Source organism: Plasmopara halstedii (genome assembly GCF_900000015.1).
Source record: "Plasmopara halstedii genome assembly, contig: Scaffold_614, whole genome shotgun sequence".
NCBI classification, from domain to species: domain Eukaryota; phylum Oomycota; class Peronosporomycetes; order Peronosporales; family Peronosporaceae; genus Plasmopara; species Plasmopara halstedii.
In genome coordinates, this window is record NW_020187532.1 from 2957501 (window position 1) to 2969231 (window position 11731).

The following is an 11731-nucleotide window of genomic DNA, read 5'->3' on the forward strand; positions in this document are numbered from 1 at the left end:
AGAATGGTGTGTGAGAGCAAGCCTCCTCATTCGACACCCACACTTGCCGTTCGGCTTTCGGACAAAGCACTACGCAGGAATGGTGTGTGAGAGCAAGCCTCCCCATTCGACACCCACACTTGCCGTTCGGCTTTCGGACAAAAACGTGGGTGTCGAATGGGGAGGCTTGCTCATTCCTGCGTAGTGCTTTGCACGGAAGAAGGCGTCAATGACGTTATACTGCTCCTTGGGCAGGGGCCATTGGCATGTTACGCAGTATCTGGTTCCAGGAACCATGTCGGTCTCATGCCGTACACCTCGGTCCGGAGGTAGGGTCGACGGCGGTTCTTTGGAGACGACGTCTTGAAATTCCTTCACCAAAGGAAAGTACGGATCCGAGAGATTCTTCAGAATCAAATCTCTTCGTGCGCTCAGCACCCTCTTGGTGTCCTCCAGGACAGCTTCATCCAGAAGCGACGACGAGTTGATCTGCTCTTACTGTCGTAAAATGATCACTTCGGCTTAGTCGCCTGCCTTCAAGACACCGCCGAACTGCTCGAGGGAAATCTCGTCCAGCTCAAGAAAAGCATCCACCGCGGGAATAGCCTCGAGGGTGACGTCGCCAGCTTCCTTTCCAGTCATACCGTTGACGAGGATGTATAGCTGTACACAATCGTCTACGATAGACACTTGCTGGGTCTGGGTCGACGGCCGGTGTTTTGCAGCTAGCATACGGCGCCGCTGTCGCTCTTCACAGAGGTTGTACGTCTCGGTGAGACCAGTGTGAACACGCACTCTGCGTGGTCCAGTGTCAGCCCCACTTCCTGCTCCACCAGAGCTCTGATGTTATTAACAACATCCGAAGAAGTGCTGCAAGCTTTGCAGTCTTCGTCCAGTGGATAATGTGCCACTCACGCGCATCTGAAAGGCCTTGCCCAAGATACCTCGGACCTCGTCTGACCATGCCACTCGTGGCATACAGTGATTGCTTGGAGACGTGAGCAGTGCTCAGTGGATTACGTGCCAATCCACATCCATCACTGGGACCTCGTTCTCGATGACCCGGCCCTTGGCCGACCATGCCACGCATTGCATGCAGCGACTACTCCAATACTTGAGCAACGCTCAGTGGTTTACGTACCACTCCACGTTTAGCCTGCGAGCCATGGGGTCAAAGACAACCTCTTTCATGCACCAATACTGGCGCTGCCAGACTCTAATCTTCCTTTTAGTGTCATCTGTGACGCTTCAGACTTTGCCATCGGCTGTGCATTGCTGCAAGCAGACGCCGAGGGGTGAGATCGGGTGATCGCGCTTGAATTCCATCAGCTCAAGGCTGCAGAGAAAAGCTACCAGTCCATGACAAGGAACTACTTGCGATATAGTATGCACTTGTCAAGTTCAGGGTGCAAGATCTATACAGATCATGCGCCACTACGCACTGCGACTCAGTCGCCTCCTTTCTCGCAGAAGATGACCAGGTGGCTCTCCTTCTTTGCAGAATATAACTTCGAGGTGATGTATGAGCCAGGAAAGCAAAATGCTTTGACTGATGCGTTGTGATTATGGGCTTGCTCATGTCACGACGGTGATTTCGTCCGTGACGGATTTGATCCGCGCCGCGTACACGGGTGATGATATGTGCGTAGCGCTGATACGGGCTCTCGGGAGCAAGGGTTTGAAAACTCGGACAAGAAGTTCTCGTCGCGACCGCGTGCACAGTTGCTCCAATATCCACTGAATAATGAATTGCTGTATTATAACACCGACTCGACGTATACGCCACAAATTGTGGTCCCTCACGATGAGGATTTGCAAGACCGTATTATCAATGAGGCCCACGACACCCCACTCAGTGGTCATCTCGGTCGTGAAAAGACCTACAGCTTTGTGAGTTACAACTACTGGAGGCCCAAGCTGTTCGAACATATGTGCGCACGTGTGAGACATGTCAAAAGGTGAAACCCTCTCCAAATGCGGCGGCGTCGCTGGCTAGTTTGTCGGTACTCTCCGGGTGATGGCAGTCCATGAGTTTGGACTTTGTGTTCGGTCTGCCAAAGAATTGGTGGACATCACGGGTGTTTTGTCGTCGTCGACCGTTAGAGCAAGATGGTTCATCTCGCGGCGGTGCCGGACACCACCGACGGTGTCGGTACAGCGACGGTGTTTGTCGATCGTGTCTTTCGGCAACATGAACCACCAAAGGCAATTGTCTCTGACAGAGGTCCACGCTTTACTGGGAAGTTATTTCGACGATCTTCAAGGTGCTAAGCACCAAGCTGGATATGTTAATAGCGGACCATCCGCAGACCGATGGTCAGACTGAGCGCTTGAATTGTGTTGTCGTGGACGTCCTTCGCAGCGTCTGCGATGAGACCCTGAGGCACTGGAGTGCCATGCTGCCAGTCGTAGATTTGCTCTGAACAATGCAGTGCATTCGCTTACTGGCTGCACGCCGTTCTATGTGAACGGTCTTGTTCATCCTCGCATCTCGCTGACGCCGCCGTCCCATCTTTCAGGACTTGGTAGGGGAGAGATAGCCGAGCGCTTAGCTGATGTCAGCCCCTTTACTGTGCGTATATAAGTTGATGACTTCATGTCTATTAGACTGAGCGTTTAACGACACGTTCGCGATGCGATAGCTAAAAGCCAAGACATGCAGATGAAATATGCAGACAGAAGCGGAATAGGAAATGTTAAAAACTTCGAGGTCAGATACCTTGTTTTATTAAATGCTAAGAACCATCCTACACATACAATTTCTGCTTCTTTAAGACGAGCTATGTCCGCGATTTATCGGAACCTTAAAATTTGTGGCAAAGCGGGGCCTTGCGTATACGCTAAAATTTCCGAATTGGATACGCACTCACCGAGTGTTTTATGTGGGCTTGACCAAGCCGCACCGGGATCCGGCACAAGTCAACGCGGAAGCGTTGACGCCAGAGCGGCGCCAACAGGCGCTCACCACCTAGAAGCTGATCCAGCAACTGGTTTCGAGCACGGAGCCTAATGATCGCTATCTCCAACAGTACCAGGCGTTCTACATGCGCATGAGGCGACGCGTTCGTATGCCCAACAGCTAATGGCCACTCCGACAGATAGCGATAGTCCTTAACTTTAGGCAGCCGGTGCACTACGTGCTTAAAGCTCTCTAGGAATTTCGCGGATCGGTATGCGACCGCAGCATGATGCTCAGCGGAGTACTGATCGCGACGGATGTCGTCCTCGAGTGCTCGTAGAGCATCGCGAGTCACCGGACGGCGATCCACCCAGTAGTCATCGTCTGCTGCTGACTCTTCTCGACGAAAGTGGTGGTGTCCACTATCATGTAAAACGTCTTGTGGGTCGATGTCGTCGCTAGAGACAACCCAACTATCTTGTGAAGTCTCGGAGATATCCCGACTTCGAGAGTTCGCGGGAGTTTGAAGTACCACTTCGGCAAGACTGTCCAGACGTCGTGTACGCTAATGACTATAGATTTCATGACGCTCCGAGTCGCCGTACGCCCCGCGCTCCTCAGCAATAGCCAGGAAAGCCGAAGGGCCACGAGATGAGCTCAAGGTATGGCCCTGAGAAGCTGCGGTCGCAGACTCGCCAAAGTGAGACACCACAGAGCTTGCAGGAGCGTGATGGATCAATCCATACGTACAGGGAGCCAAACCGAAGGAAGAAGGCGATGCGCCTTGAATCTGGCAAACTCGAATCCGCCAGTGTGAGACACCACAGGGCGCGCGGGAGGGTGATGGATTATTCAATATATCCCATGGCGTCAATACGTAGGAAGTCGGCGTTGCGCCTTGAGTTTGGCAAATTCGAATCGAAGATGGCGTTCTATTTGCACGTCCACTTCCTTGTGGCTCCGCTGTAAGTAAGACAGTGGGAAAGAATTCTGGTGCCGCTGCACCAATCACTCAAAGCGCTCTTCATCATCTGCACCGTTTTTACCAGGGGTGAGCGACACAGGAATAGTCCGCATTGCGGGTACAGGGACGCCTCCTCTTTGGCGCGAAGTCGAGCGTGGAACCTATCCATTGGGGTTTCGCAAGGTAACAAGAAGCGAGATCGGATAGCTTTTTGCTGGTCAAGCTCGGCTTGTGTAGGCTGGGGGACGTCTAATGATCGAGTGATCGCGTCTTTCCCTTCAGTAGCAAAAACTGTCGAGCAGAACCCGTATTACACACGAGGGTCTAGGACCGAACGTGGATACGAGCGCGTAAGGGCTGCATCCAGCTGTTGCTACTTCTGTGCCTCGTCGAAGCGATTGGTAACAATACCACTTACCCTGGAAGTCGAGAGGTCAGGGCATGGACACGGCGTCCGCAAGGTCCGAGCTGGGCTCACGTCGCGCCGACGGTGCACCTCATTCTTCAAAGCGCTAATTCATCTTCACATCTATTAATCTCGAATCTCAAGTGACTGTTGTTATTCCCATGCTGGGAAGAGTATTCGACTCGAAGTCGACTTTTCCAAATCCTCGACGAGGGTTTCCGTCGCCCGGGGCGGGCGCGATGTGTGGCGCTCGGTTGCCGAGGGCTTGGGATGTGCTTCTCGTGAAGCCGCAGACGTACTGTCCGGAGATACACCCGTGCGGACGAAGAAGAATGGCTTTGTCCGCGGGCGCCCTCGAAACCAGCTCGGATGGATTTTTCTTGTCATAGACACAGGGATCATTGAATCGAGCATGTTCAAAGATGTTCTTGACGCCATAACAGTGTCTCAGACACGCAAGCCTTGTATGAGGCGATATTCAAATGTGAATCGTTGGTAATCACAATTTTGATAGGGGGGAGTGTAATGGGGGTTGCACGTACCCTTGTACGAAAGAGCGGGTCACACAAAATGGTGTGTCCGTACAAAGGTGTGGATTACACAAGACGGTGTAATCACACAATGGTGTGGCTACACCGTGACCGGAAGCCACCACGTGTCAGGATTGCCAGAAGTTATGTTTATTAATTCGGTTTTACTTTACAATTAAGAAAACCTATAGTTTTAGATGTAGGCGACTCTGCCGCAAATAAAACAATTAAATACTGTTTCAGTTTTGAACGGAAGAGCGCCTTTAACTTGGAAAAGGTTTAATTCCTCTTGGATGTAGCGGATTGCGATCCGATACACATGTATTTGTTTTTGTAAAGAACGTAAGGTCGATGGCCTTGGCTTAGCTTCCTCTAAGCAAAGAGCTACGGCAGCTTCGCTGCAGTGGGCCACACAAGATGGTATGACCATACATAGATGTGGATTACATAAGACGGTTCAATTACACAATGGTGTAGTTAAGCCGTAACAAGAAGCCACTACGTGGCCAGATTGCCAATAGATATGTATATTATTAAAGTTATACTATTGAATAAGTAAAATTTAGAGCTTTGGGTATCGGCGGCTTCGCCGCAAAATAAACAAATCAATACAGGTTGGACTTTAAACGAAAGAGTATATTTGTATTGGGTTAAGGTTGTGGGTACTTTTGGAGGTAGCGGGTTGCGATACGCTACACTCGTTCTGGCTCTAGTGTCGAACGAAGGTCGGTGACCTTAGATAAGCTTCCTCTCAGCAAAGATTTACGGTAGCCCCGCTGCAAAAACCCCAAGTCCAGATTAGTGCACGATGAAGACGATGTTTCCTGAGCAATCACTTCGGTAGAGAAAGCCCTACTGTCCAATGAGCGCGATGTACTCGTAGTCCAACATGTACAAGTCTGGCTACACGTGCAAATCGTTCCATCGGCTTAAGATATCGCCACGTTCTTCGGTGCCTTTGGTCAATCTGCCAGTTACGGTAATATGTAGGCAGTCCTGGCATAACTATGAGCTCTTTTTGGCCTACGTGTCTAGTAATACTGGCTCGGTGGACTTTGTAGCAAAACCGTCCATCTCACTGCTGTTCAGCGACACCGCTACCGGTAAGGGAACAGCCAAGCCGTTCCTTGACATAGATTAAAGTAACAGGGGTTGCTTGTTGCCCTTATTTTGGATCGATGATTGCGTGTTTCAGTGAAGTTTTGACAAACATTATTTGAAATGCTAAGTGCCAGATTGGACATGTGCACTGCTGACCATTCACGGGTACATGATGCATCAATTGCTTGGTGGACGATATACTTCAAAGCATTGCCCGAAAAGACCACAGTGCTGGCGTAAATGTCACATATTTTGAGATGCAAAATGTAGTGGATGCTTCTACCGGCTAACTACCATATATACAAATGATTTGTATTACGCTGGGCGTCTTTGATATCAGAACGAAATATATCTTGTCATGTTGGTGAAAGGGTTCATTCTACTCGCTAATGTTAGTCCAGCTACACTTGGCATCATAATCACTGATCATATCATCGTAAGGTTAAGCTTAATGTGACGAGCGCGCGGCTCTGACCCTGAGAGCCAAGATGTATCAAGGCAACGTGAAGATGTCAGAGGCAGGCAGCACACATATGTAAATAGTGAGTGGAAAGACTTTACTCAATGCGGATCGTCTATCTACACATAAAGTTTCTGCAGTATGAAATGTTGTATTGCAATATCGCTTCATCAGACGGTTTACGTTGGTAGCCAAGAACAAACGAGGTACTAGCTCAATATCCAGAAGCAAATGAGAAAATATGTTGTGTATTACGTTGGGGTACCAGTAGCGGAGTTATTTCCACCTCCAAAATAATGAATGATCTGGCTCTGAACCTCGTAGGGTCATCCAGCCATTTTGAATAACGATAGCGTAGCGCAAGCAGTGAAGACGTAGCTCACCTCAGAATTGTACACATGCCGAGACTTTTAGAAGATCCCGTATTGCCATGCCGAGCAACCTTACAAGAGCCGGCCGCGAAGGAGCTATCGTCCACTGGTACGTATCGATTAGCAAGGAAAGCCAGATGCCCAATTCTGTGCTAAATGGTCAGGGACCGGCGGTTTCATCACGTTGCAACTACTATCTGCTGAGGTGAAATGGATATTAGACTTTAATATCTTAAAGTTGGAGGTCCCAATTTGGCGAGATTGCTCGCACCGTTAGCGTCTCTGACTTAGCCTATATATCCCCGAGTAAATTACAAAGTCGTCCAGCTCATTGCTTTTTGATGGCTAATGGGTTCGAAGTTGTTCCTAACTCAACCTTGGCCAGTAGTATCAAGATATGTCACTTAGGAACGTGTGGGGCTGTCAGCAAGAAAATGAGGTAATAATTATTACCTGGGCGTTCAAGAATTGCTTAAAATTTAGCAGAGTATAGCATTATGCGACTCGTAATTTCGACGTCTGCTTCACCAAGGCTGGATAAAGGAGCATTAAGACTGATGAGTTGATGCGTCTTTTTCAACTCAGTTCGTAAATTGAGTGCGCCACCCTCCGGGACGTTCGCCAGCAATTGGTAACAATTATCCATCCCTTACGGAGAGTACGAGCTTGCCCTATTGCTGCTGTTTCGGACGCAGACGGTACCCCTGGGGAGTAGTGAGTTGCCTGTAGGATTAGAGAGCGCTCGTAGAGCGGACTTTGATGACCGTGTAAAAGATATGATGGACAACGTAACATAAACAAACTCCATTATATCTAGATATGACAGAGCCGGCAGAAAAGTCGTTGCAACTACTGCGCTTGCAGACGGGCAATCATGGTTAGTTGAGCCAGGCCCAGCTCATCTGTTACACATTATTAAGCATTCTTGCGATTCCTTGGAGGGGTGCCGCAGCAATTGCAGCCTCAGCAACTGGGCTGGGAGTGCGCAAGTCGTTATATTTGAGGCCTAGCGTAAAGACCGCTTCATTGCCACGAACGGCTCTGCCGTCTTTCTCGTTGTGGAGCTGGTGTTGTGTAGGAGAAATAAAAGTCGCTATGACCATTACCATGAGATATCATCTTGGTTTCTCCATAAAACGAATGATGGTCACGATCTTCACCGCCTTTCTCAAGGGTGTGTTGAGCCTTGAAGACACGCTAGAGAAAGATAAATTATGCAGAGAGCCTCATTAGAGCAGGCACTGTAGTATAATTCAACATCAAGGGCAGTGGATCGTTCACTTTTGCGCAACATTCGTGTTCCTTGTAGACCGCCTCTTGGTGGAGGACGGTGTAATGGGGGACGTAGCAAATTTCAGTTCATCTACATTGCTTATTTGTTCAATTTTGCAAACTTCAGAGGCGCCACAGTACTAGTACGGCAGAGTTTGGTGGAATTTTGTAACAGAGAGGTTCATAAGACATGTTGCCTGCTTGCCTCACATCATGCAATTTTCAAAATTTACTATTGAGCATATATTTATTATTAGTTTGAATTAGTTTGAATGAGTCATAAGGCTAACTAAATTTCACATTGAAGATCGATTATTTTTTATAAAATCTTTGGGATGATCCCGATTCGGCTCCTGGTTCCAGCATTAATACACATCTTCTGTACGCAGTAAATACGTGTTTGAGATTTATCTGTGCAAGGTGCACGGCATTCCGCTCCAATAACCATAGCACAATGATAAGAGTAGAATTTCAGTCTTTAACTCCACGGTATGAACCAATAGAAGGTCAGAGCAATCGATTTCCCTTTGACGATGTCACGTTCTATCCGAGTCAGATGATGAAGGGGCGGATTTTAGTTTTTGATACAGTCAATTTTCTCAGTCAAAATGAGCATATGATGTATATTTTATCACCTACAATAGATAAATTCTGATTGATGCAGATGGTTATGGCGTCCGCCATGCTCCAAAACGAGCAACAGCGCATGGCGCTAGCTATTACCACGTGGGGCTAGCAGCCCACGTCCCCAACAGGTGGAAATGGAAACGTACTCCACCACGCTCTCTTCACCCATTATGTGGATCGCGACTGGTTCATGATATTTTTGTTGATAAGACCTCTTTCAAGGACTTATTTTAGTGTTATCTTTAGAAGCACGTACTACCCCGATCCTTTCATCATTAACCGCTTGTTTTAGTATATGCATTGAGGGTCGCCAGGATTGACGGGGTGCTGAAGGTCTATGTCATGAAGATCTTATTTGCGAGGAAAGGCCAAGTATGTTCAGTTGCGAGTTGTTATATTAATTAACCGGATTTTGGCCTGTCATTCCTTCATTCCACAGGTCATATGGCGTCGACCTTCTTGACAAACTGAAGCCTTTTCCATAGTTGTGCAACTGCAACGTTTACGGACACCTATGATTGCGCGAACCACGTGCCCGCTCTACGAGTCATACTGCCGGCTAAATAATCAGTCTCATTCAATAAATATCAAATTGCGCTCAAAGCGCTAAGCTTGTATTTTAACAAGCGCGTCGATCGTAATGACCACATCACAATATGACTATGGTACTGATTGACCGGATTGACAGAAGCTGATTGATGCACCATGATGTAATCTTTAGCGTGTGGTCGTGCAGTTCTGTCAAAGTGGGCGAATATCTAATTTCGCGACCTCCATCTGGTCCCACTGGCCACAATTACTCAGTATATTGTATGTGACTTATTCAGCAGTGCCAACGTCTCTCGAAAGTCGGATTTATGACTGAACGTATCGTGCTGAGTCAAGATGACGATGCTAAAAAATACAACACAAAATTGCTATCCAACTACAACGTCGCTTAATACTTTGCTTAAGGCAAAGCGCGACATCCAAGTCGAGGTGGGGCCTAGCCTTCACCACCGGATTCTGCAGAAATCACCATGTTTATCACCACGGCATTTACCAGCCAACCATCAAACACATAGAAATATGCTCTCAAGCGAATCTTGTGGGACTAAAGCAAAGGGTATGCCGAGTCGGAAGTGTCAGAGACACCAGGACAATCTTGCCAAATTCAAAACTCAAATCGGCAGATTTTCTCGGAATGAAAGGTGTCCCAAATTTAAAAAGATGGATTAATTTCGTGGCCTGTACACCGAGCCATAATTCATTTCGCACGAAACGAGATGGTTGTTTCTCAAACAGAATCAGTGAGAGGTCACTCTTGCGTGACTGAGCTTAATGAGACTTTAGAATTGACGAGGGGAGTCGAAGATCGCCAGATGTCTCGACATGCATTTTGTGAAGAAGCCGATAGTCATTCTGACCCATTTTCATAGATATACAACTCAATCGATTGTCTCGACGCAAATCGAACAGATATTAATTTATAGCAGATGTCAGCTCGGTTGAGATATTTTTTTCCCGTATTTGGCTCTGACGAATTAGAAAGATAGGACAATATGTCGAGGCTAAGCCTACCTAGAACACAGAAAATGTGCATGCCACTTGGATTGTTAAGAGTGTAGATAAATTTTGACAAAACTTAATCACTCATGTCAATTGATATTTGTCTTGTCTACCTAAGTGAATGCATATTGCTCTCACACTGTCGCGCATTCGGCGTATACCACTAACTCTCTTTCCGATGAAAGCATCAATCTGCTGCGAAATGTAGCGAAGCTAATATAGGAATGTTGATCAGTATAGATCGAAGCCAATTCATTTATATGTCACGGGTTCATATATCTAAATATGGTGTTACAATTATAGCGACATGAACGGTTAATAATAACGCAAAAATCAGCAAGTGGAGGCATGCCGTTTCAGCATCGCCCCGCCCTCGTATTTGCTTCGGGGGAGAAACTTTGCCACGCAACAAACGCATCCGGTCTGATCATCAGTTTATCGATGGCTCGCTTGCGAGCTGATCCTTCAGAATGACAAGCACCATGAATAAAGTTTAGCAGAAAGCTGCTAAAGAGAACAGATCTTAATCCGAGGCAGCTGCCAAGCGCAAGACATGTTTGCTCAACACCTTGTCTACAAAACTAAAATTGAGACCGGTGACGGTGTCGCTGGCAGCTATAAAATCAGCATTTTTGCAAAACACGGAAATCGAATTGTGCCGTAATACAGCAGACCTGAATACAAGCAGCTCTTTAAATGCGCTTGCAAAGGCATAGGTAATGTGTTTTTGAGATGAATGCCCTCTCGCTGTACCTTTCAACAACGCAACTTCTGTTGCCTCTGCGACCAATGCCTTAACGATAGCTTTGGTTTTGTATGTCCAACCTACAGATATGACAAACCGTGCTTCTGAACATACACCTTGAAACCACACCAGCCGTCGCTCATTCCTGTCTCAGCAGAGATGGAAGCTAATGAACGTGATTTACGTTCTCGTTTGTATGTCTCGTCTTGATAGTCGCGTCTGCATCTAGATCTCTGCTCAAGGACTTACCAACAATGTTTAAGATCAATTCACAAAATTTTTTGTTCTGCACTAAAGCTATCAACTTTTTTACCCGCGCCAAAATTACTTCTGCATCTAAGCAGAGATATTCGTGACTCGCCGAAGCTTCATCTGGAGAGAGGTGCATAGAAATAATCATTTTGACTTCCTTTATTTCCAAGGTCTAAGGCATTCAAGCCAAGCCTTCCGAGGATGAGTTTGCATGGAAAATCTAGGTCTTGGATCTGACAACGTTCCACACAATGCTTTCAAAATAGGGAGGTTCCCGAGAACGTTCGTCACTTTCGAAGGTGTCCAATCACAATTCACACAAACATTGCGCCTGCCTTTGACATCTTCAAAGCCTTCAGGTTATGGCTGGATGTTCTGACAACCGCGTGGAATACAGAATTGCACGATATCTTTACATCTATCAGTTTTTTTACAGCTTTACAAAGACAAAGATGTTGATGTAAAATAACCAACAGCTCTGGATCGTGAGCCCCCTCCGCACGAGAAACCTGTGAAAGAAGGTAATGCAGTGTTGGTCAGCTTGTATATTGAGAAGTGAGAGAAGATTTCTAGCTAC

General features: G+C 47.2%; 3 protein-coding genes across 3 annotated transcripts; 2 read left to right on the forward strand and 1 right to left on the reverse strand.

Annotated features, from left to right (window-relative positions):
• Nucleotides 1-6737: 6737 nt before the first annotated feature.
• On the forward strand, nt 6738-6987 carry PHALS_12564 (uncharacterized protein; the record flags this gene model as incomplete). Its single annotated transcript, XM_024728139.1, has 2 exons — nt 6738-6819; nt 6875-6987. The coding sequence occupies 2 exons, from the start codon at nt 6738-6740 to the stop codon at nt 6985-6987; spliced, it is 195 nt and encodes a 64-aa protein (XP_024578645.1).
• A 597-nt stretch (nt 6988-7584) lies between these two features.
• Nucleotides 7585-7943, forward strand: PHALS_12565 (uncharacterized protein; the record flags this gene model as incomplete). Its single annotated transcript, XM_024728140.1, has 2 exons — nt 7585-7591; nt 7663-7943. 2 exons carry the CDS (start codon nt 7585-7587, stop codon nt 7941-7943), a joined length of 288 nt encoding a protein of 95 aa, XP_024578646.1.
• A 2570-nt stretch (nt 7944-10513) lies between these two features.
• PHALS_12566 (uncharacterized protein) lies at nt 10514-10871 on the reverse strand (the record flags this gene model as incomplete). The annotated part of the gene is made up of 2 exons (XM_024728141.1): nt 10514-10730; nt 10801-10871. 2 exons carry the CDS (start codon nt 10869-10871, stop codon nt 10514-10516), a joined length of 288 nt encoding a protein of 95 aa, XP_024578647.1.
• Nucleotides 10872-11731: the final 860 nt, after the last annotated feature.